Raw genomic sequence first — 9,285 nt, 5'->3', positions numbered from 1 at the left:
AGGCGGGGCCATAGGAAGGGGCGGGGCCTCTGGGTCCCGGCGCCGCGCGGTGCTGCCCGGCATGGAGCGCCCGTCCGCGACCGGCACCGAGAGCGCGCGGCTGCTGGGAGTCCGGGGACACAGGTACCGCCGGGCTGGCACCACATCATCAACATCCCCATACTGGCATAGGCAGCCCCAGCACCGGCACCACATCGCCGGCACCGGCACCACATTACCGGCACCGACACATCTCCGGCACCCCGTCATTGGCATCGGCACCCCGTCACCGGCACCGGCACCATATCACCGACATCCCCATATGGGCATCGGAACCCCCAGAACCGGCACTCCGTCACTGGCATCGGCACCCCATCACCGGCACTGGCGCTACATCACCGGCATCACAACATCGGCATCCCCATACCGGCATCAGCACCCCAGCACCGGCACCCATCTTTGGCAATAGCACGGCATGACTGGCATCGGCACCTCATCACTTGCACCCCCAGCCCAGCACTCCATCACCAGCACCTCCATATCAACACCTGCACCCCCAGTCCCACCACCCACCACCCCACTATCCCCATCACACCCTGCTCCCTCCCACCCTGGAACCCGCAGTCCCCACACCAACCTCATGCCATTTCCATTCCACCATCCCCCCCACCTCTGTGCCACCCTCGGGTCCCTCCACAGGTGTCCACCTAACACCAGCATCCCACTGCCACCCCCAGCACCGCTACCATCCATCCATCACCCCATGCCGGTACCACTCCCCACCCCCACACCGGTACCATCCCCCGCCCCAGTCTGTTCCCAGGCCCCCAGGATGCCCCAGCCCTGCTGCCCCCCGGGAAGGACACACAGGAGCCGGGGGGGGTCCCGCTGTGCCCTTGCAGCCCGGCCCCCCGGCCCTATTGCAGAGAGGCTCCAAGCACGGAGGCAGCTGAGCATCGCCTGCAGTGTCTGCTGCATCTTCATGGTCGGGGAGGTGATAGGTATGGGGATGGAGGGACAGGATGGGAGGGGAGAGGGAGTTGGGATGGTAAAGAATAGAACGCAACGGTGAGATGAGATGTGATAGGATGAGACAGAACGGGAAAAGGATATGATGAGACAGGATGGGACATGATGGGATGAGGCGGGACGTGGTGAGATGGAATGGGATGGGACATAATGGGATTGGACATGGTGGGATGGGACAGGATGGGATGGGATCGGACATGGTGGGATGGGACAGGATGGGACATAATGGGATGGGACATGGTGGGATGAGACAGGACATGGTGGGATGAGACAGGATGGGACATAATGGGACATGGTGGGATGGGACAGGATGGGACATAACAGGATGAGACATGATGAGATGGAGATTTGGGATGGAATGGGAATGGGATGGACCATAATAGGGGTGAGATGAGATGTGGTGGAATGGGGAGTTGGATTGGGATAGGATGGGACATGATGGGGTGGGAAGATGGAACAAGATGGAACATGATGGGATGGGGAACTGGGACTGGGATGGAGCAGGATGAAAGATAGTGGGTCAGGATGGGATGGGACATAATGGGATAGGACATGGCGGGATGGGATGGGACATGGTAGGATGGGACATAATGAGATAAGATATGATGGGATGGAGAGTTAAGATGGGATGGAAATGGAATGGGACATAGTGGGGTGCAATGGGATGAGATACAATGGAATGAGGAGTTGAACTGGGACAAGATGGGACACAGTGGGATGGGATGCTGTGCCAGAGCCCAGTGCCACCTGCAGGCGGGTACCTGGCGCACAGCCTGGCCATCATGACGGACGCGGCCCACCTGCTGACAGACGTGGGCAGCATGGCCGTCAGCCTCTTCTCACTCTGGGTGTCCACCCGCCCGCCCACGGCCACCATGACCTTTGGCTGGCACCGCTCAGGTGAGGGGGGCTCAGCCCTGGGGCTGCCTGCAGAGAGGGGTCCCGCTGACCCCCTCCCACCCCACAGAGACGCTGGGCGCGCTGGCCTCCGTGCTGTCCATCTGGGTGGTGACCGCAGTGCTGCTCTACCTGGCGGCCGCCCGCATCCTCAGCGCCGATTACGAGATCGAGGCGCGCACCATGCTGGCCACCTCCGCCTGCGCCGTGGGTGCCAACCTGGTGTACGTCCCCCCCATCCACCCCCAGCCCCAGATGTGCCACACGGCCCCGGCGCTGAGCGATCTCCTCCCCGCAGCATGGCCTACGTCCTGCACCAGGGCCACGGGCACGGCGTGGGGGGCTATGAGCAGCTGGAGGGGGGCTGCCTGCCCGGCCGTGCCCCCCTGCCCGGTAGCACCAGCGTCCGTGCCGCCTTTGTGCACGTGGTGGGGGATCTGCTGCAGAGCGTCGGTGTCCTCCTGGCCGCCACCATCATCTACTTCAAGGTGTGGAGCTGGGCTCTGCCCTACGTGGGGGGCACCGCAGCCCCGTAGCCTCACGCCATTCCTCCCCCCTCCTTCTGCAGCCTCAGTGCAAGATCGCAGACCCCATCAGCACCCTGTTCTTCTCCGTCTTCGTCCTGGGCTCCACCGTCACCATCCTCAGGGATGTCTTCAGGGTTCTCATGGAAGGTAAGGGGGACGTGAGGGTTCCTCGGGGCTGCAGCCCCCCCCCCCAGCCCTTCCCTGTCCCTCCCAGCCCTATGGGGAGCAGCTGTCCCCATCCCCAACCCCAAATGGAGGAAGGGGCTGGGGGTGACCCCTTGGCGCAGGAGCTCCGCGGGGAATGGCAGTAACTGCAGTGACGGAGGAGCTGCTGGCGGTCAGTGGGGTGAGGGCCATCCATGACCTACACGTGTGGGCGCTGACGCCGAGCCACCCCCTGGTGTCGGTGCACATGGCTGTGGGTGAGTGCCCCACACACTGCTCACACCCCATGGCACAGCCAGGGCCTGTGGGGCTGAGTCACAGTGCCCACCACCCGCAGATGCCACCGCTGACCCTGAGATGGTGCTGCGGGATGCCACGGGGCGGCTGCAGCAGAAGTTTGGCTTCGCTGCGTGCACGGTGCAGGTGGAACGGTACCTAGAGGGGGCAGGGGGCTGCCCACATGGCCACAGCCCTCTGGCATGAGCCTCCCCACCTGCTCTGGGGCTGTGGCAGTGCCTGGGGGCCACAGCTGCACCCTCCTCCCACTGCTGCCCCCACTGTGGGGCAGGAAGCAGGGCAGCGTGGAGCTGGAGCTCGGCCCATTTCTCTCTTTGTGTGTCAGTGTCAGTGTCTGTGTCTGTGTTTGTCCCGTCGCGTGGGGCTGCAGCCCCAATAAAGATGTTGGAGAGCAGCAGAGGGCTCAGCATAGGGGAACTCCAATGACACCGCCATTACAAAACGCACCACTTTACTGCACTGCTGCCACCACAGCTCAATGTGAGCGATTCCAGAGCCCCCAGCACCGGGGGGGGGAAAGGGGGGAGCACAAGCGCAGCCCCACGCACAGCTTCAGCCCAGGGCAGGGACACAGCAGCGGTCCCACTGCCCGCCCCGCACCAGCACAAATCACAGAGCACAGCACAGAGCCCTCTGGGCCCCAGGGGACAGCGGGAGCACCGGGTCCCCGGGGAAGGAGCACCAAGGGGGGCACGGAGCCCCCACAGCCGCAGCGAGGGGCCGGGGTTACTCAGAGGGGGGGCTCACAGGAGTGCCAGGATGGGAGCAGTAGCGGGCACGGCTCTGTGGCAGCAGCTGCGGGTCCACGGCGGCTGCCAGCCCTGCCAGGCAGTGCAGGCGCACGATGCCCGCCTGTCCCCCCGACACCAGCCAGCCACACGCCTCCAGGTTGGGGCTAAAGCGCACCTGCAGGAAGGGGGGTGTCAGGAGGGTGGGGGGGGCCCAGACCCTGGAGGCGGCACAGGGACCTGGGCCGGGTGGGGGCTGCCTCACCTTGTGTAGGGCTTCCAGCTGCAAGCGGTCGAGGCTCAGCTCTGCTTTCCCCTCCTGCTTGTGCATCCGGCGCATGGGCTCACGGCTGGGGAAGTTCTTGAAGCTGCGCTGTGGGGGGGTTGGGGGAAGGCAGGCAGTGGGCACACTATGGGGTGCAGGGGGTGACACCCCCAGACGCCGCCACAGACCCCAGGCTCTATCCTAGTGCTGGGTGAACTGAGCTGTCCCCATCCCACACCTCACTCCTCAGAGGTCTGTTCTGCCCCATACTCACAGCTCTGAGACTGAGCAAGGGGTGGGAGCCACACATCACCCCCCGTCCCACTGCTCCCAGCCAAGAGAGCCCGGCTCCCCCCCATCCCTCATACCAGATCGGTGTCCCGGAACCGCACGTAGGCTGTGGCCACCATCTCGCTGTAGTGCCGGGTCCTGGGCAGCACTGGCTCACTGCTCCCTGGCACTGCAGGGCTGCAGGGCAGCAGGTCAGCTTTGTACACCGGCTGGGGGAGAGAGAAGGCTAAGGGGCAGGTTCACATCCCTCTGAAGGGACCATGCCCCAACTCTGAGGCACCTCAGGCTGAAGGGCAGAGGACAGGGCGAGGAACCCAGCCCCAAAATCTCATTGCAGTGCCCAGGCGGGAACACAGAGCAGCACTTTTCCATTGACACAACTGCCCCCCAGCCCCTTAGCCCCTTACAAATCTGCGATCCGAGGAGCGCTTGACATTGAGTGGGTTGACAGCCAGGTCGGGCAGCACCGCAGCCACCAGCTCGCCTGTGATGTCCCCAGCAGCCACCGTGTTCAGCCAGTCCGAGCCTGAGATGCTCTGTGGGAACAGAGGAGCTGGGAAGCAGCTCCCAGCAGTGATGGTGCCATGCCCCAGCGACCCATGGGACTGCTCCACAGGATGGAGCCGTGTCTGCACCTTACCCACACAGTCCCCTTGCGAGGAGCCACAAAATACGCCTTGTAGCCCAGGTACCCAGCGTCGATGTAGTGGATCCCACAGAGACCATAACTGCAACAGAAAAGGGTGAGGGCTGAGCTCAGAGCAGAGCTGTGTCCCAGCCTTCCTGCCCCCAGTGCCATCAGCGCGTCGCCTCTTGGAGTGCAGGAGCCCACCCATCTTCCGGAGAGCTCCCAGCACTCACGAGGCATAACAGTTGTCCTGGGCCACGGTGACACCGTTGTAGGGCAGCAGCCAGGCCACCTCAGTGCTGAGGAAACGCTTGATGCTGTTGATGGGCTCATAGAGGCGCCGCAGGTCCCAGAATTTGATCTTTCGGTCGTTCCCTACCGTGACCAGGAAGTTGCTGAGAACCAGGAGAGAGGCGGCACTGAGACCCCAGGGCTGAGCTGTACCATCAGCTGCACGCCACGGTGCCCTCACCCCAAAACCATCCAGCATCTCAGGCACTGTTAGCACTGAGCCCACCAGCAGGAACAAGTCCCCGGCCAGTAGCAGCTTCGTGCTCTCACCTGTTGGCTTTGCACCACTCGATGCTGCGCACGGCGTGGTCGTGGGCCAGGAAGCACTGAAAAGGGTACAGCTGGAGGGAGCCGTCGGTGTGGGACACGCGCTGCAGCGGGGATGCGGTCAGCAGGTTCCAGATGGCCACTGTGCCTGCAGGCAGAGGTGTGCTGCTGTGGTGAGCTGCCCCAGCACCAAGGCTGAAGCACAAGGGCAAGAGCTGCTCCCTGAAAACAGGGACTCACCATCATAAAATCCCGCTGCCAGGTGCTGGTGGGGCCGGGAGGGCATCCAGGAGAGGCTGAAGCACTGGCCACACTCGGTTGCGTTCCCCGCCTGGATGGAGCCCACCTGCAGTGTGGTGGTGTGCTGCACCTGCAGGGAGAAAGGACACAGGTAAGGCTCTGTTCCAGCACTGCCTGTCCTGGGAGTGGGAGACACGCAGGGGTGGGAGCACGGTGCTGGGGGCAGCGAGCTCTGCAGGCTTCCTGGTGCCCCCCAGCTCCCTGCCTGCAGCAGGCAGGAGGCACGTTGGGGCAGCACCAGGGACACTGACCTTGCAGATCACGTGCTTGTGGGGGGACCCATCTGGAAAAGAGCAGAAAGAGGTCAGGGCAGGAACTTCTGGCAGCCTTGAGCTTGGCACAGTGCTCCCATGTCCCTGCCCATCCTGCTCAGAGCAGCGTCTCCACTGCAGCCCAGCACTGCTCTCCAGCACCCCAATGTCACACGCGCACACACACACACCGAGGTGCCCGCAGGATCCCCAGCACCAGCTGACAGCCCCTCCAGCAGCACCACGAGTGCCAGGGGGGGATGATGAGCTCCATGCCCCGCGCTCAGCAGGAATCCAGGCACGTCAGCACCCCGCGCACCGCAGCGGAGGCGGGAAGATGCAGAGAGCCATGCATCATCCCTGGCACCGCAATCACTGCGGGGTCACAGACATGGGAGCACCGAGGCCCCGCACTGCACCAAGCCCACGGCAGCAAATCGACGCCGGCATCCGACGAGACGCGCAAGGATGGGACGTGATGCCGCAGCACGGCCGCACCCGGCTGCTCCGTGGGAGCGCTGCAGGCTGGGGAAGGATCCAACCCACCCCACGTGGGGCTGCGGCAGCAGCGCAACCCATCCGGAACCAGAGCACGGATTGGGGCTGGAGACACGGGAAACCCGTTTCCCATTGTTGGAGGCGAGCGGATGGATGGGGGCTGTCAGCTGCGGCTGAGCGGCCACGAGCAGCTCATCAATCTCAGGCGGCTGCCGGCAGATGGGAGCATTACAAGGACCATTGGGCAGCGCCAGACCTGATCGGAGCTCCGATCCCAGCCACAGCGTGCAGCTGCCAGCCAGGAGGAAGGAACACGCAGCTCTGCTTCAACACGGCTGCAGCCGCGCTCCAGCTCCAGGCTTCCCAGAACTCTGGGCACAAAGGGATGAGGGCGGCGTGGCTCTTCCTACCTTTTACCTGGGTTCTCGTGCAGCTCTGCAGTGCGCCAGGGTGCGGGAGGGAGTACAACACCACGCTGCCATCTGAGAAAGCAGCAGCCAGGAGGCCAAGCCGGCTCATCTGTGGGTGCTGTGGGACAGGCACAGGCTCTCAGCCTCCCCCTGGTTTTTGAAAGGAGCCCCGGGATCACCACGCTCTGCCCGGAGAAGGCAGTGCTTTGGCAGACACAAGCAGGGAAAACCCAATGCCAGCCTGCACACCCACCTTTGAGGAGCTGCTAGGAGGCTCCCAAGCGCCGCTGGGGCAGAACTTCATGTCCCAGACACAGCCATGATCAGCAGCAATGGCGTAGGCCAGCCCAGCTCTGTCAGCAGAGCTGTGGGTGGAACCGTGAAAAATGCTGGAGCTGGACAGCAGCAGCCCCACCACCGGGACACAGCAGTCCCATGCTGTCCCCTCTTCTCCACCACTCACCCCTCCTGCAGCGTGCCCAGGCCCCAGAGCTGCAGCAGCGCGGGGCCCTGGTGCAGCCCCACCACACTGTGAGTTTCCTCCATGGTTCTGTGGCAGTACAGAGCCACGTACTGCGCGGCCGATGCACCCTCCGGCGTCGGGCACCACTCCATGGCCCAGATGGGGCCACCCACAAAGAAGGCTGCGTCCCGGCGCTCCTCATGGGGCTGCAGGGAGCTGAATCTGTGGCGAGGAAGGGTCAGGGCACCAGGCAACAGGGGCTGCACGTGGCAGGAACCCAAGATCACCCACTGACCTGTTCAATCTGTATAAAGCACCGCCGTCCTCAAGGCCCTCCCGCTGGATGGAGAAAAGTGGAGACTTCTCCTCCACCGGCAGGTATGGGGCAGCTTCACTGGGGAGGAACGAGCATGAAAGGTGCATCCTGCCCCCTAACAAGGGGTGATCTATGCCAGAGCTGCCCCCCAGCATTGTGTCCCCACACCCAGCCCCTCCCAGTGCTGCCCACAGTACCTTTCAGTGAGACACGTCCAGTTGCATGCCAAGGGGATCCAGTCAGGGAATTCCCACTGCGAGTGCACCTGCTCCCGCCTGCAGGGGATGGCAGGGACATCAGCATTGACTATGCTGGGCCCAGCAGCTGGGTCCTGCCCCACATGTGGCCCTTGGGAGGCTGCCCAGATGTGAGGATGTCCCCATGCTGTCCCTATGCCTACGGTGCTTCACAGGATGCCCCCACGGCCCTCCCACCCCCCACTCACAGGCTGCAGGTGAGGCTGGAGCACTTCTCCACCGGGGCCATGATGGAATTGTGGAAGCCATTGGGAGCAACACCGCGGCACAGGGGCTTGGATCTCTGGGAATGAGAGCAAAGTCAGGGCAGGATCTAGCCAAAGGGCTGTCCCCACCTGCCCAAACATCCCAGGATGAATCTCTCTGTGTCACCCAACACTGTGTCACTATGCTAAGAAGACTGACATTAGTTCCAGCAGCAGTCCAGGAGCACGCTCACTCTCTTCCCACCCACTCTCACTCTCAGCTGCCCCTCCAGGAGCTCACAACCACCCTCACACTGTACACAGCACTATATTACCCCTACAAAATCCTGTTTCAGGGCAGATCTGCCCAAAAGAGCTGGAGTGAGAGGGGAACACATTCACACACACAAAGCCAGCAACAGCTCACTTTGTGACACTTATAGCACACAAAGCAAGCAGCAGTAGAGGAAAAGCTCTTCTTACCCCTCCTGATGACGTCCTCACACTGTGCCCCCGGAGCGGCTCCAGTTCGGACTCCTCACTGAGTGCTGCATCACTTTCCTCCTCCTCCTCCTCCTCTGCCTGCAGCAATACATCCTTAGAGGGCACAAAGTCGGCGTCCTGGGTGGGATCATCACTGTTGGCATCTTCCTCCTCCTTCTTCCTCCGACGCTTTCTCTGGACACGCTGGGGCTCCTGGGGGCCCTCGGTGGGAGCTGGGGGCTGGCACACGGATGTCAGCTCTTCTGCCAGCTCCTGGAGGTACAGCAGTGCCCTGTGACAGAGAGACAGCACACGGCAGTAAGTGGAGGTGCGCCAGCAGCACCCATCTGTGTAGCACAGCGGCACCCAGTGTAGCCCCAGCGTCTGTGGGAACCACTGGGAAGGACCAACGGAGCTACAGAGCTCAGCCATCCCCCTCAGCACCAAGAGCCCATAAGGGGCTGTGTGGCTCCAACTCTGTATCAGTTCACAGAGCGCTGCTGGATCACTCAGAGTACCCCCCCTGCCCCAAGGACACCTCAGGGTCCACCCACATCTCTGTGGGGCCCACACAGATCTCTCCCCAGCCACTGACCCCACTCAGCCGGAGCTGATCCCCACAGCCCTCAGCTCCTGGAGCCCCACACGTTTCCCTGAAGTGGGACAAAACCTTCCATGAGCATCACCCCAAAGCTGCCCGCCCGCCCTCCTACAGCCCCGCTCACACTTTGGCCGCCCGCCGCCGGGGCCGCCCTCCC

The 9,285-nt window shown here is 63.2% G+C and overlaps 2 protein-coding genes across 2 annotated transcripts; one reads left to right on the top strand and one right to left on the bottom strand.

Annotated features, from left to right (window-relative positions):
* Positions 1–9: 9 nt before the first annotated feature.
* SLC30A3 (solute carrier family 30 member 3) lies at positions 10–3,285 on the top strand. Its single transcript, XM_010728330.3, is given in 9 exon segments — positions 10–123; positions 792–884; positions 886–980; positions 1,762–1,908; positions 1,976–2,129; positions 2,204–2,393; positions 2,474–2,579; positions 2,720–2,854; positions 2,935–3,285. Coding segments are annotated over 9 exon segments (1,128 nt in total). The 5' UTR covers positions 10–61; the 3' UTR covers positions 3,081–3,285.
* A 43-nt stretch (positions 3,286–3,328) lies between these two features.
* Positions 3,329–9,281, bottom strand: GTF3C2 (general transcription factor IIIC subunit 2; the record flags this gene model as incomplete). Its single annotated transcript, XM_010728334.2, has 17 exons — positions 3,329–3,800; positions 3,888–3,995; positions 4,256–4,387; positions 4,586–4,714; positions 4,819–4,906; positions 5,040–5,201; positions 5,368–5,512; positions 5,605–5,734; positions 5,916–5,947; positions 6,824–6,941; positions 7,077–7,188; positions 7,287–7,508; positions 7,582–7,680; positions 7,800–7,877; positions 8,048–8,142; positions 8,528–8,819; positions 9,253–9,281. Coding segments are annotated over 17 exons (2,151 nt in total), but the record flags the coding sequence as incomplete, so codon positions are not given.
* Positions 9,282–9,285: the final 4 nt, after the last annotated feature.

This window comes from Meleagris gallopavo, unplaced genomic scaffold (genome assembly GCF_000146605.3).
Source record: "Meleagris gallopavo isolate NT-WF06-2002-E0010 breed Aviagen turkey brand Nicholas breeding stock unplaced genomic scaffold, Turkey_5.1 ChrUn_random_7180001957374, whole genome shotgun sequence".
NCBI classification, from domain to species: Eukaryota; Metazoa; Chordata; class Aves; order Galliformes; family Phasianidae; genus Meleagris; species Meleagris gallopavo.
Note: the sequence above shows the minus strand (reverse complement) of the source record. Positions and strands in the feature narration are given on the sequence as shown.